Genomic DNA, 24995 nt, shown 5'->3' with positions numbered 1-24995 from the left:
TTCCTTTAGAGATTAGTGGAAAGCTGGCCAAAGCAAATAGACAGAAATAGAAAAGTCTCAATCGCAGCCAGGTTCAAATCAATAATAAACACAAAACCAAAATAGTGTGGAAGGGACCTTGAGAGAGCCCTGAAATGACTCTGATGAAAATACAAATTCCAGGAAAAATGAACAGTGGCACAAGTTTTGCAGCAGGCCCATGTGGATACAGTTCAAAAATCCCTTACCTTTTCCTAAAAGAGCCTTTATGTAACGGGGAGGTCTGTCTGCACAAGGGTGAATTGATCTGTAGGAGGTGGCAAGATAATGGGGAAATGTCCCCCCTGGTTTCTGGGAATTGTATAGGGAAGGCAGTAGGGATTCCTCTGCAGGAGTCAATCTGGGATCAGAAGCAGCGTGTTAGAGGCAGGACGGGGCTGGGGCTCTCCATCTTGCAGGCGAGTTCTCAGCCCTCTGTGTGTGTTCCCTGAGTGGGGGGAGTGCACCAGCTGTGCGGGAAGCCCACTGAGCTGGGAGAGGATGCCGGCTGTGGGCGATGTGGCTCTCCGTGCCAAGTCCTTCACCGACCTCCCAGAACGTCCGCCTGTAGGGTGCCGCGGTGCTTGTTCCTGTACTGGATGTGGGACGGTGTGTTTTAGCTGCATGGCCCATTGCAGGGACAAACCCAGTACAGCGTAGATGCAGGGGGTAAAAATAAAGTAGCCTCTAACAAAGCTTTGCAAAGATTTTTTTCAGTATGGACCTAAGCTCTAAAGCTGTGGTGGAGCGAGCGCTGCCCGTGTGTTCTGACACAAGCCGGGAAGGCGTCCGTGTGTGTGCACGCTTGTGTGGCACTGCAGCCACCCGCAGCAGTCCTCGGGGGGCTTCCTGCTGCACGAGGGCCCGCGCTCTGCTGAATCGCCCCCTTTGCAGGATAGCCTAATGTCTGCAGGAAAGCGTTCCGTTTCTGGTAGCGCTAGCGAGGGGTGGAGAAGATCGCTGTGACCCCGGTTACACTGTTCCAGTTTTAAGTCTGCGCTGCTTTGGCTTGGTTTTTCTGTTGCTGCTCTTGTTGCATCCCTGTCGGAGTGAGGAGTTCAGCAGCTGGGCGACCGCTCTCTTTGTGCTGGGAGACGCCGAGCTAGTCATCCTTTAACCTCCTTTGATAGGCTAAACGTTTTAAAGCCTTTTATTAAAAGGCATATTTTCCCATTCTTTATCATTAAAACACTGTTTCAACAGTTAATTGCAGAGAGATGTACTTTTATTTTTCTAGCCAGTTGAGTGGAGTAAGTATGTTGTAGCAGCTGGTGCAATTAATGAGAGGAGTAGTTTTACTTCAAACAGAAGTGTTCTTTGAGATGTTATTACTCCTCCTTGCATTAAGCAGGGAGTCATTAGCACAGGTCCTGTAAAGGCAGAAATTGATACAAGATGCTAATTCTCTGCCAGCACCATGGAAGAGGAGCAAAGCAAAATGTTCTCCTCACTTAATCGTCGCCTCTGATCTCTGTCTAAAGTCATTCAAATACCAAAGTGGTTGCAAAGTAAAATCTGATTTTACGTAGCTTAGCAAGGATGTTGGGACTCTCTTGCATCTTTGTACCACTCGGTCTGGTGCTGGGGGACTGGGGAGTTTGAAGCACTAAAAGTTTCAAAGCCCGTTGAGGAGTCACTGTTACCTTTGACTCATCTCCCTCCTGAGCTGAGCTCTCCCAAGCTACTTATTGAACCTCACTTGCATAAGTCGTTGGAGTTGAACGTTCTTTGCTCTTGTGATGCCTTGATCATCTTTTCTGCCTGAAGGTCGATGCTAACTTGTCCTTTCAGCGTGAGCTGTATGCCTCTGTCAAGATTACAGGAAAAACAGTTCAGTAATGAAGTAAATAAAGCGAACAGTTCTGATACTGAACAATAAAACATCAAGAGAAGGGCTGCAAAAACAGCCAGCGCTCTGGAACAATTTCTGCACGAAGAGATTAAATAAGCAAAAGCTCTTCAACTTGCAGAAGGTGTCACCGAGGAAGAATGAGCTGAGGAACAAGAAGCAATGAACTGTTTCCTTGTGGAATGATTAAATCTGTGGGGTTTTATACTACGTGGCCTAAGATGCCTGAATGACTTTTGGGCAGCAAGCACAAAGCAGAAATGAGAAGTTACCTTTACATAGCGAAGAACTTTGTTTCCCCAGGATGTCTCGGATATCGAGTGTGTTCTGGGAGTCATTAGGCAAACTGAGGAGCACAACTCTGCAAGGGCTTTACAAAGGGCTGATGCAGGGAACGGCCCAGGGCTCCAAGCCTGCAAATGCCAAATGGTGCCTGAGCCAGGATCCTTGTTTGCACCTCACTTCTCACCCACGATGGTCGCTCTTGCAGAGAGTGCGTTTCTCCTCCCCACAGAGACTTGATAAATGTGCAGTGATTGTATCTTAACCGAGTCCATAATGTTGTAGTGTGGAGTAATGCCGCTTGATTTAAGAGGGCCTGTGTTGGCTTGAGCAGATGTGGTTTACATAGTAGAGCTCCCAGCGTTTGGGGTAGTTGCTCAAAGCCACAAGGGCTGATAAAGAAGAAACTGTGAGGGTGTGGAAGCAGTCTAGCTCCTAACTTGTGTCACTGGCCTGAGTAACTCAGTCCATTTTTCTGCACAACTTTCCCTTCATTTACAAAGGTGCTTTGTAGGCTCTTCGGGGCAGAAGCCATCTTGCTGCCTGTATAGGTCAGCTGTAGGGTGGACCTCTGATCTTGGTTGGATGTTCTGCATCCACCCTAAGAGTTGCAACTGTGAAATAGCGTGGGGAGGAGGGGCTGGATGAAAATCTTAGAGCTGAACAGCATGCTAATTTTTCTGCTGTTCTCCTTTACTTGGCAGCATCTGATACATGAAGTAAACCTGATGTGAAAAGATGAAAAAGACCTTCTTTTATTGACTCATCTCAGGTTGGCAACTAATTTATGTTGTGTTTTTTTCTCCCTTGTTTTTAGCTGCTTCTGTGCCAATGCCTTCCTATCCCAGTTCAGGCTCCGGTAGTTCCTCCAGCAGCTCTTCTACTTCCCACCTGGCATCACCTCCCGTAAGTACAGCTCAGAGGATGCACTGCTTATGTTAGTGGTCCCCCTGCTTGCTTCTTTGAAGTACAGCCTTGCTTTTGCTGTCATCTGGTGCGAGCTACTGAACACTGTAGTTCTGCGTGTGCTTGGTGCAGTGTTCTTCCCTGTCTGCTCAGTTAGGATTCTGAAGGTTGTCTTTCTCCCTACAAGAAATATTTCAGTTTGTTGTTGTCTATTATGTGAAAAGCCTTTGTGAAAGGAGTTGGCGTTAGTGATACTAGCTTGTGTTGGCAGAGACAGAAAGCTCCTTGGAACCAAAAAATAAAAATAAAACAACAAACCAAAAATTGGCCACTAATTCGGGGCATAGTACTGCTTATTTGGCTAGAAGTTCTCTGTTCTCAAGCTAAGTCTCTGCAGCTTGACAGCATACCCACCCTTTTTTTTGAAAGGTGAGCCTCCTCCTTTCTGACCAGCGTTCCCAGGCACCACAGAGAGACATTCAGCGGAGCTGTTTGCTCAGACCAGGCCTGCCACAGTCTGGTGGTCTCAGGAGAGCTGATCTGAACTGATGGTTTTTCTCTCTGGTTACCTGAAATGATGAAAACTTTCCTGGAGGGCAGAATATCAACTGACCAGTGAAGTGACATTCCTCTGGCTCACTGAACTGAAAGCTTGTTTTCGGAGGCTCTTGGTGAAAGCTGCCTTTTGACTTTGAAGTGAGGAATGCTGGTGGTGTGATGGGAAAGGGAGAAGGACTGAATTTTCTTTTCTTGTCCCTGGCGTTGCTGCTTTTTTGCTTTGTTCTCTGAGGTTTCCCTGGGCCAAGGCTTCTCAGCCTCTTTCAGGAAGTGCCATGACTGAATCTTTCTCTCCATGTTTTCACATGGAAGATATTGCATCTGCTGTGAGGAGCTGGTGTGGGAGAGATTGAGGGGCACTATCTACAGTTGATCTAGGTGCTTGTGGTATGGACTGGACAGAGAGGAGAGGTCTGTTCTGCTCTGAATGGCACAGAATTGTGTTCCTGACTGTATTTTTTCCCCCTGCAACCATAGGTAGAAGGGTGGTTCGCTGGGGTGCTCCTTGGCCATATGACTTCAGGAATGGGTAGCTGGTGTGAAAAATAGACTCTCCCCTTGAGTTCTCCTGAATCAGGAAGCTCAAGGGTGGTGCAGACTTTGGGGTCTCCATGTGAGAAGTGTACTGCACCAGTCCTGGTCTGCGTTTGGAAGTTTTGCTGACAGAGCTATACTGGCTCAGCACGTGAAAAACGCCACGTCTGCAGGGCAGAGCCAGTGTGTTACGTGGAAAAGAGACAGCTTTGACAGCTGGGAAAGTCCTTCTGCTTGCGTGTATTGCACGTGCAGTGAGTCAGTCCCTGTAGATACAGCAGGAGAGTCTTTGGGGAGTGGACAAGGCCTTAACAGGGCCCAAGTGAAAACTGATTCTGATCTTTTGCAGCCCAAAAGTGCATTAGAATGAAGATTGTCTTATGATCTGCACAGAGAGCAACTGAGATATCTTACAACTTTCTAAAACTATCTAGCCTCCATCTATCTGTAAAAGGATTATGGTGCTATCCATCATTTGGCAGAAGGAAGAGAAAAAACGGAACTCTTAGGGGCCTGCCATGCCTCTGATAGCTGTGAGGTGTTTATCTCTTGGACGTTTAGCCTTCTTTAGACCTCCCTAACTCCTCATCAGCATTACAGCAGAACAGGTTTGTCGGAAAAAATGCCGAGACGCTTACATACCTGTTCCTGAGTGCTTCTTACTGCAGGGATGTGAGTAGAGACTAAAGGTGTAATGTTCAAAACCAAAAAACACAAAAGACAACCAAAAACTCACTGAAGGCTCTGCTCTTTTTCTTGGCCTTACAAACTGAGTTGGTAGCAAATGCGTGGCTGATCCAGAAAGCCTCAGGAGTGGCAGAGTGGTGTGATACCTTAAGTGATTTTTTTCTTATCCAAGGAACATCAGATATGCTGATACTATGTGTTTTGTAACAAAAGGTGCACGGTTCTGACATGGGCATAAAAGACTGTTCCTTCTCAGTAAGCTGAACAGCTGCCTCTGGCAAACTATCAGCCCTGCTTTATGAGCAAAATGTTGTCTGTAGCCTTGTACAGCTCGATTTAAAGGATCCAGCAGAATGAAGAAGTAGCTGTGCTGAAGCCAGTATTTGTTTTCTTCTTGAATTAGCAGTCCCTTGGAGAGATGCAGCAGCAGCTGCAAGAGAAGACGCTGGCATCTCCTACCCAGGATTCCCCCGGTTTTCTGCATGGATCGAAGGACTCTGCTGGAAGCAGCAGTAAGAATTCATCCTGTGACACAGATGACTTCGTTATGGTCCCAGCACAGTTCTCAAGTAAGTTGGTTTCTGGAAATGCAGACGTTCTGAGGAGAGGGGGGATGTGGATGTTAAGGGTAGTTAATAGACAGTTGAAACAGTGATTAAACCGGTCTGCTTTGGCGGAGTAACAGGAGTGTTGTAGTCCTCACGCTGTAAGAGATTTCTGTCTCCCTAGTTAGCTTCATAGGATATTTTGTAATTATCTTCAAAGATAGGATTTGAGAGTAAGGGTTATTCGGGGAATTCAATAAGAGACTTAAACTGGAAATCCAACTGGAAAAGAAGATAAGTAGGTTCACAGGGAAATGTCTTCCTCTCACAGAATATGCTCCTGTATCATCCTATCTTCAGTTTCACGTAGCAGCACAGAGCAAGACAGCATTTCAGCTAGTAAGCTGATTTTATACTTGAAAAATACCTAAGAAAAAAATAAAATTGTTGGATTTTTCTTGAAGTATCTTTGAATTTCACATTAGCACCTCTGTTTATTTATACTTTGATAAGAATTGCATGAAATATATATGTACGCAGGGTCCAGGGCTACAGTTCAGCCACACACCTGAGTATGTTCGTGCATTAGTACTTAGCCAGCAGAAGGATATTGTTCAATCTCAGCCATGTGTATGAGGATTTGCTGAGTTAGGACTAGTGATAAATGCTTTGATTCCTCCTTCCACAGTTGCACTACTTTTATTAAAAGAGGGATTTAGAAGGGTTGAACTGTGACAGGCAGGTCTCTGCTGTGTAATCCTCACAGTAAGGAAGAGCTCAATGTTGTTTTTATTCTTCCTGGGAGCAGCAATGGGACCAATGTACATATGCCTAGCGCTAGCCACGTTTCCAGTTGAAATTGAAATTTCCTCCAGTTGAGGAATTGATCTCAAATTAATGTTTCTTCACTTCCGTGTTCCTCAGGTGATATGACTGCTGAGGCTGCAGGAGGGAAGCCCATCCAAGACAGCCTGATGTACAGTGGGTAAGAGCACCCAGGCAACTGAAAATGAGGCCATTGGAGCATACTGTGCACTGGGGACTTTCTGGGTTCTGGTGAATGGAGGAAAAATGTTGCTGAGTTAGCTTTCGTGATAGGGATGACTGTCACCTGCCTGTTTCTGACCATTTTCAGTTTTCACTGTTAGGTCTGAGTCAGAAATATATATATAGAACTGTCCCAACAGCTGGAAACAACTTGGAACAAAGCTTTCTGCTCTAGTTGTGTTTGTAACACACTAATGCTAGCAAACAGCCCTTACACATCACCTGTTTTTGCAAAGAAACTAGTATGAAAAGAAGGTGTCATCTTTAGATGGTGTTCTTTGTTACTTATTTTATCTACCTTCATTCGCTCCTGTCAAATTCATGATCAGAAAAATAGCCATAGAGACAAACTTCGGTGATGCTTCCCTAGGCTCTTGGGGTTAGGAAGAGTTGCACTAACATGAATGTAAGTATTGCATAAGAACTAAAACGTGTGTATGCTGATGGGAACACACAACTTCTAGAGCTGGTATTCATTTATGCTTAGCTTCCTCCTCCCTCAGGACTAAACCGCATTTCATTTGCGTAAAGGCTCTTACACCAGGTTAAAATGGCGTAGGAGAAATGCGGTCTAAAATGCCTGTTGGTACTCTAACGCTGCCAGCCGATCAGCATGTGGCGCCTGAATACTGGAGTGTACGTGGGGCAGCGTGACAGCTCCAGGGCTGCTATGACTGGACTCAGCAGAGGGTGTGGGACAGGCATAGCTCTGTTCTGTGCTCTGCAGCGGGGAGCAGAGTTGTTTCGCAGGCTCTAACACCTGGGTTCTCTCTGCCATTTTTTCAGGAGTTCTCTGCTGACTTCAGCAGGCTTGGAAAGCCAGGGAAGGACGCCATCTCCTTCTCCCCCTTACAGCAGTTCTCCTAGCCCCTCCAGGTAAGAAGGACTGTTTTGTGGTGATTGTGCAACTTTGATTAATTAAATTCCCATTGACTTCCAGGATAGGATTTTAAGAGATGTTGGTGTGCTGAGCAAGATCCACATCTCTCTTTTAATTAAAGGGTAACAAGAAACACCCAGGAGAAACTCCCCAGCCTTGGGCACTGATCCATCCCAAATATAGAGCCTGTCTCTCCCACCACTGGCCCTCAGAAGGGGCTAAGAGAGAATGCAGTAGAGCTGGAATTAACTCTGTTCCCTGGGGACAGGTATTATTCTCAAGCAGAGGGTTAGTCTACTCCACTGGTATGTATGTGCTACTCATCCCCTCTGTGCTCAGCCTGCAGAGGCAGTGAGTTATTCCAGCTGAAGACCCGTGCTTTTAAATTCACACAGTGAATTAGAGCACAATACGTTAGCCAAGGCTGAAACTACTGTGGGCTTGAATTACTGGACAAAGGATAGGAGGACAAGTGTGGAGGGGTGTTGCTCATCTCTCCTTGCTGTTGAAGGACAGATACCTGGGCTTACTTAATTGTCTACAGCTTGCTTGAAGCTCCAAGCAGCTCACTGCTCTGTGTCTGTATAAAGTAATGCTGCTACACACGGCTCTTAGAGAGGATGCATGAGTAAGCATAACAAGCGCAAACAGGTGTGGTCACAGGTTTAGTTCCAACTGAACCAGTTGTTTTCAACTCAGTTTTGGCCTTTAGAATTGTGGTAGGTGAGAGCTGCCCGCACGCAACAGCACCAACTGCCCAGCACCGCCAGCAGGTCCAGATGCGTTTTTCTTCAGAAGCTGCTAATGGTCTGTGGAAGGTGATCCTATAAACTTTTGAACCTTTAGGGTTCATGCTTAGCTTACAGGGAGCTGGCAGGTTTGCTTCCCACCTCACTCGTGCCTGCTGGGAAGGCAGGACAGCTTTAATCTTCTCTTCTGTCAATATGGCATGTGTTGGGGGAGGGGAGTTCACACTGGGGAAGGGATGACCCTAAAATCTTTCTTAAGAAGAAAATGTAGTCCCAGTCTGTGTTGAACACACTCATCACGTAAACAGAGCCCAGAAAATGACAAAACGTAGCCTGAAAGCATATAAATATAAAGGAAAAGAATATAGCTCAAAGCCTTGCTGACGTGATCAGATTAATTGGCAGGCACGTACCACAGTGTGCAGTATAATTGCATGAGGCTTCTTATGCCATCGCCTGCTAAGCTTTTTAACAGCTTATTCTGAATAAACTGATTCCTTTGCATTCTGGGGATCAGCCTTTATTAAAGGATTTGGCCATGTTTCTGGACAGCAGTGAGTAGAAATTCATGGAAGTTCACTTCAAATGCTGCCTACTGTTCGCTGCTCTCTTCATCTTATTCTAGGGGATCATAAGGCGGAAAGGCGCTGCCGGTGGCTATGATCTAAACCTTTTGCTGCTCTTGCTGTCCTTCCTACTCATTCCTGCAGCTTCTGTGGAGCGGATTCCACACCCTCTGCAGCTACTTCCCACTTTTATATCTGCTTTAAAGAAACACTGAAAAGTTACTTCCTAACCTGTACAGGATGGGAAACAAAGCGTAGATAATGAAATGTTGGAGCAGTCACTCCAAATCTGGAGTGCAGAACATGATCTTTGATCTGTCCCTCGGAAGTATTATTAACACAAGTTTCAGTGCTCTTCGCTGTAGATTTCAGGAGGCCCATTGGTTCAGCACTTGGCTTCACTGATGCAGAGAATGCCTGATTTTCTCTCCCTCTGACTTTTCTTGCTAGAAGGCAGCAGTTTGCCCTTTCGTGTGTGGCTCTAGGCTAGCAAGCAATGCTTGGACGTAGCCCAACTGGGACAGAAAGCAAAAGCTTTTAGAGTGGCCAGCGGTGGGTTTTCCTCGGGATGTCACGATACACTCTAGAGCAGCTCTCCTCATTGTTAACTAAAAGGCGAAGAGTAGGCAGAACTGAAATACGCTGATAGTTGAGGGTTGTTTTTTTTTTTTTTTTAATACTTCCTTGTTGAAAATGTTTAATAATTCTAACGAAAGATACTTCCTTGTATATATCCCACGCTAATGGGTTTCATGCAATTTTTAAAGAGCTTTTAATTACTCTCAAGTAATTAAATTCCCTGTCCCAGGTTTATCTCTTTGTCTTTGCAAATTTATTGTCCATTGTAGTCTTTAAGGCTTGAGGCCAATTAGCAGATTTAGTATATGTCAGCTGGGCGCTTTCTTTTGCAACTTGCACCTTGTGTAGGATATCTGGCTCCTATAAGGACTCATGTAAATCCTGGGGAGAGGGAGAGACTTTTCACCCAAGAAATCTTTTCCCTTAAAGGGTTTTGGCGAGATTGAAGAGAGAGCGTTTGAAATTTATGTTGGAAGTCAGGATGTGTGTGAAGTCTGACGTCAGCCCTCAGATTTGTTGGTTAAAGCTTGTTTGCTTTATGTCTGTCTGACACCGTGTCATGTACTGATGGAAGGCAGAGGCACCAAAAACCTCACCTTTCCACTGAGCAATAAGAAACCTTGAATGCCTTTATTTTGCTATATGCTAGTGAAGAATCAAGGCTTAGGTGATGCCTTTTAGAGGCAGGCTGAGAGGCTGTTGGTGAAGTCTTTCTGGTGGGAAAGATAAGAACACGCAAGGAAGAACATGTAGAATTTAAATGAATAAAAATAATAGAAAAAAATTAGTAGGTATGTTAAGAGAGGAAGAGAGAAATCAGAATCACTTTTTGATCTTTCAGCCTTGATTAGTTAATTTGTTCTTTTGTGAATGAGGAGTATCTTCATGTGCACAGTGTGGAGAACTGCAGATCAGCTTTGTTGGACGCTGTCACCATAAACCACAAAGTACTGCTGACCTTCCCCAAAAAAGAAATTTTGGTGATGGGATATTTTCAGCTGCCAAACAAGACACAGCCTGTTCCCTATGCACACGTGTACGCTCCTGTTGAATTAAATGTCTGCCTTCTTCACCTTATGTAAAACACTTCCTCTCTGAGTGTTAGACCCGAAGAAGCGCTACTTCCTGCTTCTAAGGTGCAAGCTAAGGTGTGCGTCCTACACTGACAGCAAGGAGGACTGCAGAAGCCTTCATTTCCAATAAGATCTTTCTGTAACTGTGCAACCTCCCTGCAATTGATGTTGGCAGTTGTAAATAACAGCGCCATGGCAATTAACCCAAGAATCCTGGAGCCTTTGGGAAAAGACTTTAGGCAGCTACTTAGTTAAATGCGGTGTTTGCATGGTTTTTGTATAGCATGGGTTTTGCAGAGAGGGACGTACAGGCTAAGAATAACAGGGAAACTGTCACCTGGGGGAATAGATATCAGACATGAGCTGATTTACCTGCTTGGATGGAACTGGAAAGAAGTCTGAAGTTTGCAGAGTGGGCCTGTCCCATTTTATGTGTGTGATACTCTTGCCAACCTTGATGGGCATATAGATACCAGCTCCTGTCCCCTGATTTTATTCTCTCCCGAGTTGCCTTCTCCACCCTGTAGTTAACTTGCAAATACTCTGGAGTACACCAGAAGTGTGTGTTCTCTTCATGGTGTGCCGAGGCTTTGATGGAGGTGCCATTGTTGCAGCAGTGTCTCTGCATGAATTGCAGATAGCTCTTGGCAGCAAAACCTTTGCTGGTGTCCTGTGTGAGCCACAGGCGTTTAGCCTTTGTTCGCTGATGTGCTCTTTGGCTGGGGATCCGAGTCTGTTGGAAACTGGGCCAGTTGTGGCATGAAACAGCAGGGCTCCAATTTTCCTGGAGGGAGTGGTGCGCTTGGGTGTATGTTTTGGCTTCAGTCCGTGGGTGGGAAGCGTGCTGGAAGGAAGGTGCCTGCTCCCAGGAGATGTGTGCCGCCACTTCCCTTTCGCATGGCTTTGAACCGCCAGCCGGTACAAACCCGCAGCCTGAGAGGAGCGAAGGGGGCACTCCCTGCGTGAGGTTGCTCTGTGAAGGTAATAGCTCCAATTACCTGGCCGAAGGCCCACCCCTTACACGAGGCTTTGTCTCCTTTCCACAGCCGGCCGGGTCAGTTTTCCAGCAGCAAGTACGGACACTCTGTGCCCATTCCGGTCCCGACGCAAATCCATAACTACCGGCGGATTGAGCAGAACTTGCAGTCTCCCCACCAATTCGCCTCTCCTCGGTAAGTGCTGGGGCTGGGAGGAGGGGGTCACATCAGTGTGTTACACTGCATTACATCCTGGGGGGCCTTTTACAGTAGGTTCTCTCTGTCTCTAAAAGTTTCCTTGTGTGGTGGGCCTTTCCCCTTGCTGTAGGGAGCCACGGCAGGCTATGTTTTGTGGTGACATTTAGTTTTGGAGTATTTCTGTAACGATGTTGAAATTTACTTGTTACCAGGTACTGTACATTTTGTCTGCATGTGTGTATGTGACATAGCTCCCATCAGCTTTCTGTGTAAGCTGAGCGTTTTTCGGTCTGACGGCTTTTCCTATGCCAGATATGGCTTGGTGGGCCAAGCAGAGACAATCATTCATTTGGCTCTTGCCTCTATGAAAGGAAAAAGTTGAGATAAATGACTGAAATGGATAGGGATGCAAAACTTACCTGACTTTACTAATTGGTTCCTGTAGCTAGTCACACCATAGATGTTTATTACACGAGTTCCATATGAATGTGGTTACGCATCCCGATGAAGTCACGAGTAATTCCTGCCTGTGAGGCAGAGCATGCCTTCTGAGGGCCGTCAGGAAGAGCCGGATGTCAGCCTCCAGCTGCGTGCAGCTGCCTTCCTCAGCTTGGTGGTGGTGTCTTCTACCTCCAAAACCCACCAAGCTTCTCTCCCTCGACACGTGTAATTTATGGTTCCTACAGTTTTGAGATCTGGATTAACAGTGGCAGCCCAGGTTGTAGAAGGAGAAGCGTACAGGTTCTTAAAGAGAGTTTGTACAGCAAGGGCATAGAATATTCCAAGTATCTGGATTGCTCAAAGTTTAGTTTTCAGAAGTAGGGTAATGCCTATGTCAGCCTGAATTTGGGCTTCTTACCAGCTTAATTAAGGATAAGGCTTACTCAGAGTGGACCCAGAATTGGAGACACAATGTTGATAATAGCCACGGATCAACGAAGAGATTTGTTTTGTGTCAGTGTTAGTTTAATACTGTTCTATGCTCGGTTCTTTGAATGCGTGACAGGTTTGGTGGTAAGCTCCTTCCAGTTTCCTACATGCCCGATATTTCTTACAGCAGTATTTGTGTACCCTGTTAGTGCTGAACCTAACAAAAGGGTCCCAGCCATCCATGTGATGTATAAAAAGCTCTGGAGAACGTGCAGAGGCTGCACCAGGCACAGTGACAGGCTGCTGAGTTCGGGCTCACAGCCTGCGGATACCAGTCCGGGATCAAACTGTCATGTTTTGCTCCTTTTAGTCAGCACTGTGTAATGATGAGATTAGCATCGTCCCTGCAGAGGAACTCGAGGAATGGAACCAATCAGATGATTCACGCTCTGCTTTTAGCATCATCGCAAAATCTCTGGCGTCATGTTTTGTCTCCTGCCCCAGGAAGCCATATTTATCTCTCATCATCACTTCCTCTAATCAGCAAATTGATTAGACACACTTCGGGAATGGAAGGAGAAAACTTCATCAAGCGTTTTGTGTGGGATTCCACTTTTCCATCAGCTGTATCAAATAGGCCATTACAGCCAAATGCCTCATCACGTCTGGCACGTAGCCTGACTAAGAGCTTTGACATACACTCTGTTTCTGCAGTATCGACTGCTGTCACCTGACTGGCTGGTGATGCCTGTGTAGCGCAGCTTGTTTGTGGACAGATATCTCGTGTGGTGAGGTGGTGATTAGGTGTGCTTGCTTCTGGCCACATCACCTGTCCTGCTCGTCTGCTCCTTGCCTATGCCGTGTCTTGTAGGGTGGTGTCTGACATTCCACACCTTTCGGCAGCTGCAGTCAGCTCCTGGTTTTTCCTGCAAGCTCACAATAAATAACAATTAGTCTTCCCGATGGTTGATGTTCTGAAGAGCTAAAAATTTGGCAGAGCAATGCTTTCTTTCTGTCACTAGGTGTCTTTTTACTGTGTCAGGTGTGTTTTCTTTGGGTACATTAGTTTTGCTTCAGGGCCAGGCACTTAGTGAGTGTTAGGCCTCTAAATCTGGAGCAACATGAACGGAAGTGATTTTTAGGTTAAAACTTTAAATTATTTCCTTTTTTTTTCCCCTAGCCTGTGAATATAGCGTGGATTAATTTAACAGAAAAACAGCAACATATTGGGGTGGGGTTGAGGAGGGAGAAGGGAAAAAAAGATCGAACTCACATCTCAATTACTGATTTTCTTTTTTTCTGAAACATGGCATCAAGTAGTGCCATATACCTGGTAGTGTTGTTGAACAGACATACTGACACTCCATCAGGATGGGTTTGCCTGTAGTGCCGTTAGCCCTGCTTGTACTGCTGACACCTTTATGGCTTTGTTCCTTCTGTTCAGATATGCACGGACAGATTAATAGTGCGTTGCTGGGAGAGGAGGCAGGATACCTTGGTGACAGCATCTTTCAGTGGCTTGCACACAGTTTTTTCAGCATATTCATTGATTTTTGTCTAGAAAACCACCCACTCGCTGAGACTAATGTTCTTTCAACAATGGAAAAGATGTTTCCAAATCAAGAGTAGATGTGATGAAAAAACTGTTTTCTCACATGAAGGAGTGCAATGGAATCTTGGTGGAGGAGCCTGCAGAGGCAGATTGGCATTTCAGTAGTTAGGCTGTGTTCTTAAAGCGTGATGAAACCATTCAAATATTGATAATTAATATACAAAAATCCCATCTCTCTCCAGAGTGGTGGTGTGGCTCTACTTACTTTCTCCCTATTCTAGTGTCTTCTTGGTTTCTTTTTAGCAGCTAGGTAATGCTTGAGGTTCCTGCGTGTGTGGCCTGTACAAATTAATTTCAGTTCTCTAAGGTGAGGTTTCACAAGGAGTTAGGGGAGTTTGGAGCCCAGGCAATTCTGACCATTCCACCTCAAAGAGAATTCCTCTGGGTAGTACTCAGCTGTTTCAGATCTGACAGCCACGCACTGCTCTGTTTCACTTTGTAGCCTCTCCTGAGTTGAGTCAAAGCCCTGTTACAGAGCAGTTCCTTTGGCACAGCATAACTCCCTGTAGCACGACGTGCACTCGCAGAGCCTTCTAACTTAAAGGCTGCTCTGACAAAGGAGTGCGTGGCTCAGCACAGGAGGGACACTTGAATAAAACCTTCTCAGTGCAGTCTGAAGACACTACCTCCAATAAACACCCTGGACACAGCAAAATAGGAAATTGTCTTGTTCAGGACTGATTTAGATACCTGCAAGTGTCTAAAAGTGACTTTTTAAAAGGTGACAGGCTTCCCTGCTTACAGCTGAGCTAATCCAGCTCATTCTTTTCATACTTTTGCAAAAATTTATTTGGATTGGAACTCTTGAGAACAACGATTATCATCTTAATCTGTATTTATGTACTCAAAGTACAGTCAAGTTTTGATCTAAGATCAACAGCCGTGAAGCTCCACTTCTGTGTGGGTAGCTGGGTGTGTTTGAGTATCAGGTGTTAATATTTTCCTTACTGTTCTTTACTGGCAACTGAAGTGATGTGCATGTTGCTGTTCTTTCCTATAAGGTCTGGTACGGTCCGGAGATCTAGCAGTACAAGTCCTCTTGGTTTTCCTAAAACTGGTGCTTCCCCTCCTTATCCTGGAGAGCATGGATCTGTGCCCAGCTCTAGAAAGCTCTCCTTCGGCGGTGCCAAGCCATTTATGCCATCACCGCAAGGTAAGATGTCAACTGGCTTATTGCTGCTCTAATAAAATCACGTCTCTCTCCTGTAAAGAGGAGGTTTTGACCAGCTGTAACCGCTAGGTCATAGGGAATTCAGAATGTTGTGTTCCCCCATGGCTCTTCTCAATAGAATATTTGACAGGTGTTTTGGCTTCAGTAAAATGGAGAGGAAAATACCTATTAGCCTCAGGAGAGGTGAGCTGTGTTTCGGTGTATGTGTTGAAACATTTTGCTTTCCTCTCCAGAGGGCTTCTGTAAGTGGAAAGGTTTTTTTTTGTTTTTTTTTTTTACCAGTTTGGGTTGAAGTGAGAAAAATATGAGCCAATTGCCATCAGAATAGAATTCTGACTGGCTCTGGAAGGGCTTGAAACTTCACTGTGTCTACTGAAAAGCAGCTGTCTGAATACCTGATAGCCTGATCCAGACGCTAACAAGCAAATCAAGCGGAAGAGGATAAGAAAAACCCTAGTGTGCAAATGATGCAATTTGCTGCTTCCTGTAAAGGAAGAGACTGATGTAACTAGCTATTCTATATCCCTAGTGTCTCCTGTCCTATATTTATTAGTCTCTGCTGATGTGGAAATGGAGAATATTTATATTCTATTCCTCTGAATTAATGTTTGTGCAAAGTCAGACTAAACCTGGCTAAATGAATACCAGCCAGAGCTCTTTTCCTCCTTTTACAGGAGTTGTTGATCTTTTCACTATACAGCCAGGGCTGAGAAGATTGGGAGAGATGACTACTACCTTTCTATAAAATAGGAGGTGTTGCCTATGAAAACTTAATGCTGAATAAACTTTGATTTTGTTCCCTTAAAGTTGGAACGATCCCAGAGCAGCCCAGCCAGACTGTTATCCCCTCTTCTGTTGGAGCAGAAGTGAGAAGCCGGATTCCCATGGCTGGTGAGTTGGTCCTTATTTTGCTTATCACTCCTATGGGTAAGGCTGGAGCCGTAGTCTCAGGGCATTCAGGGTTGGGTATGTACCTCCTTGGATGTCTTAGCAGTTGAATCGTGGGATCAGGCTGGCTTTTTTCTTTTAGAACCCAAAAATGATATGGTTTGTCACTGTGTTTGGGCTCTCCAGGTGCCTCAGCGCCCGAACACTCTCCTCGAGGGATGGGCTCCCGGCTCCACAGTGCTCCCAACCTGTCAGATTTGCATTCCTGCAGGCAGAAGATAACCAAGCAGCACTCTGATCCTCTAGTTGCTCACTTTGGCCATACCCCAGTCAGCCAGCCTCTGCAGATTCATGGCCTGCAGCACTGCCGGCAGCTCAGATCCTCACCAAAGCTGTCTGAGTTCATGCAGAGAAGCCCATTGCCAACTATCATGGGCTCCCCTACGAAGGTATATCGAGGAGTCTGCCTTTGGGTTTCTCATGGCTTGATTTGCTGGGTTATCTGGGGGTGAAGCGCTGTGTGCTCAGATGTCTCTGACCTGGATTTATCACCGCTTGTTCCCTTTTCTTCAAGGGCTGTTTCGAGATCTGTGTGAAATGTGGCAGTGTCCTAGTTCTTAGTGGACAGATCTCACTTGGCAACAGCATTCAGCATCTGAGCAGAGTCCGGGGTTTTAAACAGGCAATGAAAAGGAGCTGCCCAGATTAGGACAGAAGCGCATTAGTGCGCTGCGGTGTCAGGGTTGATTTGTACATCACAGCTTGTGACACAAGCGTGCGTCCAGTAGGAATCCCCAGCGGAGACAGCAGGCGGTTAAGTGGGTGAAAGCCCCACTGCGTGACGTGAGGCTGGCACTGCGATGGCATTTCTCTGTGCTTAGGTTAGGCTACTACAAATTCTCAGCAGAGCTTGTTGTCCTTTCATTTTAGTCTTTCTGGGATAGGAGACAAGTAGCTGTGTGGGCTGGAATTTCCCCCTCTTTTCCTCCTATTTCAGGCTTGTTTTTAAGTGGACGATTTAATTCTGATAAACAAATGAGGGGTGAGGGGAACCTTCATCCTTCATTTTAACGACCGATCTTTATTTTCTCTTTTTCCTAGGCTGTGTCCCCTTTTGAGTTTCCCAAAACCCCAAGTTCCCAGAACCTCCTCACCCTCTTGGCCCATCAGGGGGTCATGATGACTCCAACACGGAACAAGACCCTGCCAGATCTGAAGGAGATGGGACATTTCCACTGCCAGCAGACTGGCTTTGGATTGAGGCCTGTGGAAGAGATCAAGGGCAGGTGAGCTATGGTCTGCTTCATGTAGTGGTGCTTCATTCCCTAACATGGGATGAGCGGGGCAAATTTCAAAGCCCAGCTACAACTTCAATTATAATGGGTCTGCGAGCATTCTGCAGTCGTCTGCTAGCACCCTTGGCTTGCAGGCAGATCTAATGCAGATTTTTTAAAGTCTTTCTCTACAGAAGCAGGCTGTGGCCTAGATTTTATAAAATGAGAGATTGCCTACAGCTTCACACTGTTTAGTGCCCAGGGTTTCATCAAGTGGAGGATCAAGGATTTGGTTACTAGTCCAGACTCCCTGCAATTATTCAAATGTGTGCTTTGCTCTTTTTGGATCCTGTGCCTGTCGTGAGGGAGAGGTGTTCCTTGTCTATCAAACTGTAGGCACAGGTCTTCAAAGATCTGTTTGAAAGCCAGGTACTGACACGAATGTTGCAGGATACAAAGTTGCTCAGGTGTTAGTGTTAAACTTTTCTTATCTGCCTCTCTGCTGATAGCAACTTTCTCCAGTGATCTGGAAGAGTTCTCTAGTATTAATTTCTGTATCTTCCGTCAAAGAAAAATTGTTTTACAGCAATTCTGTACTCAGTTCTTTCATTACTGCAGTTAGTCAAAGTAGTCATAAGCTTTCTGCAAGTGGCAGGAGGTGCTTCAGATGCTCTGCTAAAAGAGGAATAGGGCCAGTGGCTATTTCAGTTTTGGACTCTTTGCTGTGTAGTGGTTGTGGACCAGCAATGGCACAAACTGGAGTGGAACTTAGCTGAAACTTTGCACCTGCCCCAAACTTGCTTGGTGATTTTCTGCATCATCTCGTATGTTCTCTTTTCAGATCTCTGAGCACAGGCAGGCTCACTGACCTGCTTCTCAAGGCAGCCTTTGGGGCGCAGATCTCAGAAGCTGGCAGCAATGACAGCCTGAACAACGAGAAGCCAATGGAAATTGCAGGTAGGTGGAAAAGCTGGGCAGATCTGGGGGGATGTCCTGGGTTGGGTTGGGTGGGAAGAGTTTCGCTGTGCACCTCCTACGAAAGGGAGGATTCTTTTCTGATGGCTTTTGACTGCTGTGCGTGAGGAGCGTAATGATGTCTGCTTGTTTTCTTCTGTGAGCGCTCGAAGGTCTGTGGGCTTACGCGTGCTGTGTAATTGCTGGCTAGCGGTGTGATTTTGTAGGCAGGCAAGGCTTCCTCTCCTGGCCCCTTCTGAATGAGATATCATGTGGAAGTGGGGACTTCCTGCCAGTCAGCTTGAATATGAATGGCTCTGCAAGGGTGGGTCTTCCTGCGCGTGCAGGTTGGGAAGCGAGGAGGGGAGAACAGCTGCAGCGGTGCGTAACGCTGCCAGGCTCACATCCTGCGGTCAGTGCCGGCCTGGCCTGGTCGCGTCATCGCAGGATGCCTCTAAAGGGAGTGCTGCCCTGTGCTGGTGACCACGGTGAGAGAGTCTACAGGAACATAAAACCGCTGGGTGAGGCACACCGTGCTCAGAGTAACTTTCCTGTAATGCCAGTCTGCGCCTTTCAACTGTCTCCCCAGCTCCCTCAGGTGCTTACGGAGGGACCCTGCACTCTGGTGCCCGGGCTGGGGGCTCTGCCAGCCCATCCCCAGTGATTTTTACTGTCGGATCCCCTCCCAGTGGAACAACCCCCCCACAGACCACGAGGACCAGGATGTTTTCAGGTAAAGGGCTGATACCTGCCTGTTCCAGTGGGAATGTCTGGGGGCAGAGCAACGTGCTGTCTTCCTTGCTGCTGCACACCGGTGGTGGCAGAGGGCTGTTCAAAGCCCAGTCCAGAGAGCTCAGCTGGTCTAAATGCCTTTGAGGTTCTTGTGCTGGCTCATGCCAACCCCAGTTATTGCTGGTAACTCTTCACACTGGCACAAGGACTCATGCCTTCTAGGGGTTTCCAGGACTGGAAGAGAGAGGCAAACTGTCCTTTTACATCGTTTCTGTCTGCTTCAGGAATAATGCTGCAGCTGTTCATAGATCCACTGTTGCTGATAGGTCAACAAAGATAAAGAACGTTCTGTATTCTGATGGTTTTCCTCGTGGGCTGCAGATAAGCTATAAAAGGCAAGCAAGACCGTCCATGCCCAACAATTTCAATGCACAAGTACCGTTACGAAAGGGCTCTATATAAGGGCTCTATATGCTAAAGTACAAGTGGTGTCACTTATGCTGTGAATTGCTTAAGTAGGAAATGGGGAAGAGCACTCCTGGTGGACAGATACGTCTCTTAAGATGCCAGCACTCTGGCCCCAGCAGCCAACAGTTGAGGCTGTGGTAATTGTCCCTGTTGGGACAGTGTGTCTGGGAGCTGGAGCCTATGTTCAGTTTAAGAAAATATTTGGACACTTCTGTTTGCTTTTTTGGCTTGTTTGGGTTCTTGTCCTGGCCGTTCCTCATCTGAACATAGTCAACTGTTCTTAATTACTGCAGGGAAGGTTTGGATGTTACTATGAATAAGCTGCTTGACTGGGACTGTGGGGGGACATATGGCTCAGTTCCTGGGTATGGCTTGGATTCCCATCATAGCTAAACCCACTCGGATCCTTGATTGTCTGGAAAGTTGGGACCATAATCCTTCCTTTGTCTTATAAGCAGGCAGGGACTCTCACAGGGCAGAGACTCACACAAAGTGCCTGACTGCCCTATAGCACAATGGGGCTACTATCCAGGCTAGAGCCTCTAGCTACCACTGAAACGCTATGAATAGAGAATTCAGACTTCCTGTATTGCTTTTGCAGGGATAATAACATTTGGGAAGCAGATCCAAGTGCTACTTTTTTAGTGGGTTGATGGTTGGATACTTGAGGGTCTGCTGAGTAGCGAAGAGTTCAGATGGAATGCCTGGTAAAGGAAGCTGTTAAATAGCGAGCCCACAACACATGCACAGCGTTGGGTAAAGGCCGTCAAAGCAGTGCTGCTTGACAAGCTTTATTCTGTCTGTGCAGTAACTCCTTATGTTAGAGTTAATGCACTAAATGGTGAAAAAGGGAGCTTTGCAAGCTGGAACTCTACACCCCAAGTGCTTAGACAATCCGTGAGTAGGATCACTTGACAGATACAAAGGCAGAGCCTTTTCAGGAGTTGTCATAACAATTTCTGCAAGCAGCGTCTCAGAATTACAGGGCATCCAGAATGTGGTATTGTTGGTCTTTTTCTCTATCTGAAAGATCTGGAAATACTCTGATCAGTTTAATGATCCATTTAGCTTTGAAGCTTGCCAACTGGGAGAGATCTCCAGGAGAGGAGGCTGTGCGTCTCTGTAGATTAGTTGTTCAAATGTGCATTATATTGCTAAACCTTTTGAAGTCAGCGTAGGGCAGCAAATGAAATTCATGGGTAGAAGAGAACTATCTCCCTCCAGAGGATCAGTGACGGTGGAGAATTAGCAAAGCAGCATAGCTGGTATTAGCAACCCCCTGACAGACAGAATATACCCCTCTGCAGCAGTGTGTCAGGGGATACGAAGCCCTCTGGAATTATTATCGATACCCTGAGACAGAAACTCCTTTTGAAGGGTGTATCTTTTATATGCAGTATGCTCTTAAGGTGGATTCAGTGGCCAAGAAAGGGAAAAGATGATGGTGAGGGAATTGTTTGGTGAACACAGTTCTTACTCCTGAATCCTGAGGTTAGGGTCTTGACTTAGCTGAAGTCACTCTGTCCAACCTCCTATTTGTAAGGAGAGGAAGGCAGAAGCACAGGGCATATAACAGAAAGCTTTCCTGGTTTGCATGCAAGTGGCTGATGTTTTAAAACCACGATGAAAGCCTCACTTACCAGAGGTGCTTACTCGGTGATGGTGTTAAAACTAAGGCATCAAGGTTCAAACCATGCTGATCCATGATAAGGAAGCTGATTGTGGTGGTGTATGATAAAATGCAGCCCAAGATATTGTGGCAGGATTCAGAAAGGGTTGGGGACAGGGAGGGAACGTGCTTCAGGAATTGTCCCCAAAAATGACAGGCAATCTGGAAGGTGCATTAAATTTGCTTGTGTTTGTAAGCTGTCTAGCTGAGTCACTGAGGAGCTTGCATGCGGAGTGGTTATTCTGCATCAAGGGTCCTTGTGTCTTTTCTAGAGTGCCTGTTGCTGGCTCTCATAAGAGCCAGGATCCTACAGTTACAATTATCCCCTGTGCTGGTCGAGGAATACCCGGCCTAATATTGACATCTCAAGTAATTCCTTTGCCTATTTTTCTTCCCAGTGGGGTCTTCCAGCTCCCTCAGTTCTGGAGGCTCGTTCACCGGCAGGCACTTGGCAGTGGGAACCGGTGGGGATGCTGTGGAAGGCCCTTCGAGTCTCCGCTACGCTTTTGCTGATCCAATCACCGCTAACCTGGAAAGTGCCGTTACGTTTGAGGCACCGGAGCTGCCTGAAGAGACCCTCATGGAGGTGGGTATATCCCCCCAGGGACTTGCTGGGGGCAAAAGATAGGGGAGAATAAAGGGAAAGCAAATCCAGAAGGCCAGTGTCTGGTTCATCCAGAGGCTCATGTTTGCATCCAAGGCGGTTGCTTCCAAAGATGGTGTGAGCTGGCTTCAGGAGAGGTAGGCAACACAGTGCTCAGGAAGCCCAGGACGTATTTAGGAAATTGGTTTTTGAGCCTGTATTAAGCCATGTAGCCCTTGGGACTGCCCATGAATAGGATTAAAATTTATCATTTCAAAAGCTGAATTTGCAGGTTGGAAACATCAGTTATCTGGTGTGTCCTGCACGAACAGTTTCTAAATAAAATGTGGTTACTTCAGGCCTTCTCCCTTTTAGAAGGCTCAGCATTAGAATAGCTGACTTGAGAGAATGAGTAGCGTGGTGTATCAAATGACTGCCTGCTGCACGCACTTAGGGAGTCAGTCAGTGATACAGCCTCTGCCCAAAGAGTCTGAAAAAAAGTAAACCTGACACGTTTTCTGATGGGGGGCAGGGGACATGACATGCCCTGCACCAGAACAGCTGAACCAGATTGTCAAGCTGTAAGGCTGCCAGGCTCCCCCTCTGCGGGCTGAAGACCAGCTGAAGCAAAGCAAATGCTTTTGTAGCTGAGATATATTTGAAATGTAGGTCAGGCTGCCCATTTGCAGTAGAGGTGGGAGACAGAATCAGCGATGGATTCAGCTCTATTCATGGTACGGCGTTGGGCTGCCTAGGGCTGGGAAAGGCTCTTCGTATCTGGATTTTGCTGGTGTTGCTAAAACCCCTTAGATACCTACAAAGGTCTGCATACGTCATTTTAAGGATGTGGATTTGCTTTTCTGCTTCAGATTTTATTTAGCGCTTTTTTTGTTGTTGTTAATTATGCATTGAATTGGATTGACTTGCTTTATTACCTGCAGAGCCCCAGTGCTAGGATTGATTGATATGCGTTGATCTGTCACAATAGTACTGAATTTAACTGAGCATCCTGTCTTTGAGGTCCCAGAAGTATGGGGCCCTGCCAGCTGCCGTCGCTTTTCAGGGTCTGAAGAGAAATGTGCTAAAAAAGTTATCAGCTTGATCTTATTAATCCCATTCAGTTCAGCTTCTCGTGTCTGTAAGGAGTCATCCGAGTTTGCTCATAATTTCTGCTGAGCACAATAATTGATCCACATGTCACAAAACCTTTCTGGCACCAAACCTTTTTGGCATATTTGGAGACTCCTTTGTGCTCTGTGGAGTTGGCCAGAATACAAACCTGGCAGATCTTCTGATTTCTGATGCCTTCAGGGCATTGAAATCTTGCAATTAAAGCACCCCTATTTATCCTGAGCGGAGCTGCTGTGTTCAGATAGGTGGTAGTTCTTCAGTCTTTTGGAAAAGTTTCTTTAGGTGCAGACAAGGCAAATCGAATGCTAAATTTCAGTCTGTTTTGCAGTGCTTTGGAAACACAGTAGAGATGGCTATGGAAGGAAAGACTCTTGTGACGCCTAATAAGGCCAGAAACGCAAGCGTAATAAATAAGGCCAGCTGTATTTGCAGAGAGGAAGGACTGCATTGGTGAGAGATATACGGCTGAGACTTGCAAGGTCTCAGCAGGTTCCTACTTTGCCACAAACTTCTTGGATGACTTGGCAATTACTTAATCTCCGAGTTCCTCCTTTGCTTTTAAAGAAAACAGAGGAAGACTGAGACTTCCTTACCTTACTGGACTCTCCAGGTAGCAAGATAGTAGAGGAGAGATTAATATTTCAGATAGTCAAAGCTCCTTTAGCAGCCAAGTGCCTGAGCTGGTGAATGAAAAACAAAAGCATGCAGAATTTGAGCATGTGCTTTTTTATTTGTTTGGTTTCCCCTCAAATTCATGTAGAAAACATCCTTACCAAGCCCCTTTAAGAGAACCGATCCACTAAATGTTTGAAGGTCAGGCAGGTTAGATGCATTTCTGCAGAGGGTGCAAACAATGGAGTTGCATCTGATCCAGGCAGCAATTCTTTTTGTAGGACCCACAACTATGCAGTTTTCCCACAAATACTAACTTCCCCAAAAGGCTTCAATGATTTAAGCAATAGAGATTCCCAGAAACAGGATAATACCCTTTGGTCTGTAATAGCAGAGGAAAAACTGCTTTGAAATGAACACAGTGATTTGAGTGCGAGTCTCTCCCCTCGCTAACTGGGCAGGGGCTGCAGCTGAAAGGCTGTCCTTGCTGTCCTTGCTGCAGAGGACCTCACCCAGGGCTCCTGCAGTGGGCTGGGAGCACGCAGAGACCCAGCTACGTGAGGGCTGGGGTTGCACGAGGTTGTCGCTCACGAAATCCACACTCACTTCCAGCTTTGTACCAGCATGGCTGTGGTGCGGACCAGGGCTGGGCAGTTGTGCCAATGGTCTCGTCCCCTTCCTGGCCGACTTTTGAAACAGTCCCAAGTTGCTGGGAACACTCCTTAAGAAGGGAGCGTGTAGTTTTGGAGCAAGTCACACCAGCTTTTCCAGGGACTGGGCTGGGAATTTCTGGCCTGGGGCTGTCGCTGCCTTTAATGTGGAGGAGGAACTGGTGGGGCGTGTGGGCTCAGCGCTGTGTTTGGCTGTCCCTGCCCAAAGAAGAGGTGTGGGGGGATTTCAGGCCCAGGTGTTATTTCTTTAAGCTGGGATGAGCCACGGGCACAGCTCTAGGTAAGCAGCCTTCCCTGCATGCCAGCTTTCCCTCTGTAACCCCACCTTGACATTTCCTTCAACAGCAAGAGCACACCGACATCCTGCGCAGCCTCCGCTTCACACTGGCCTTCGTCCACTACGTGATGGAGATCGCTGCCCTGAAAGGCAGCTCCAGCGAGATGAGCACTTCGGTGGCGTCTGAATACCAGCTGCAGGAGAGCGTGGTGGCTGACCAGATCAGCCTTCTCAGCCGGGAGTGGAGGTAAGGACTGGGCAGAGAGCCCCCCACGTCACTCCCTGCCACCCCAACGTGTCGCTCTGTGCCTTCGGGACACGTAGTGCTGCCCCACTGATGGGTTTGTGTTACAACGTGCTTTCTTTGCAGCTATGCAGAGCAGCTGGTGCTGTACCTGAAAGTCGCAGAGCTGCTGTCCTCGGGCCTGCAGACAGCCATAGAGCAGATCAAAGCTGGCAAGCTGTGCCTGTCCTCCACCGTCAAGCAAGGTAAGGGGCCTTGGCACATGGTACAAAGGCCTGGGATGGAAGAACGGGAAGTGTTACAAAGGCAGGGAGGATGTTGAGTGAGCGTGAACCCCCAGCTGTGCATCTCATTGTGCCCTTGCACGGCCGGGCCTTCCTTTTGGGGTATT

The 24995-nt window shown here is 46.7% G+C and overlaps 1 protein-coding gene across 4 annotated transcripts in view; it reads left to right on the top strand.

Annotated features, from left to right (window-relative positions):
• ULK1 (unc-51 like autophagy activating kinase 1) overlaps positions 1–24995 on the top strand; it is an 80058-nt gene that overhangs the window by 47345 nt on the left and 7718 nt on the right. Inside the window, exons 12-25 of one of the 4 annotated variants that reach the window (XM_040576612.1) lie at positions 2967–3055; positions 5241–5403; positions 6304–6364; positions 7213–7302; positions 11320–11445; positions 14932–15083; positions 15909–15992; positions 16176–16438; positions 17091–17275; positions 18105–18220; positions 18807–18950; positions 21485–21672; positions 24429–24607; positions 24731–24849. In XM_040576612.1, coding sequence (XP_040432546.1) covers positions 2967–3055; positions 5241–5403; positions 6304–6364; positions 7213–7302; positions 11320–11445; positions 14932–15083; positions 15909–15992; positions 16176–16438; positions 17091–17275; positions 18105–18220; positions 18807–18950; positions 21485–21672; positions 24429–24607; positions 24731–24849 — 1959 coding nt within the window. Of the gene's footprint in view, positions 1–2966; positions 3056–5237; positions 5404–6303; positions 6365–7212; positions 7303–11319; positions 11446–14931; positions 15084–15908; positions 15993–16175; positions 16439–17090; positions 17276–18104; positions 18221–18806; positions 18951–21484; positions 21673–24428; positions 24608–24730; positions 24850–24995 lie in introns of all 4 variants that reach the window. The other 3 variants (XM_040576611.1, XM_040576614.1, XM_040576613.1) reach the window with 3 other exon arrangements.

Source organism: Cygnus olor, chromosome 17 (genome assembly GCF_009769625.2).
Source record: "Cygnus olor isolate bCygOlo1 chromosome 17, bCygOlo1.pri.v2, whole genome shotgun sequence".
Taxonomy (NCBI): domain Eukaryota; kingdom Metazoa; phylum Chordata; class Aves; order Anseriformes; family Anatidae; genus Cygnus; species Cygnus olor.
Note: the sequence above shows the minus strand (reverse complement) of the source record. Positions and strands in the feature narration are given on the sequence as shown.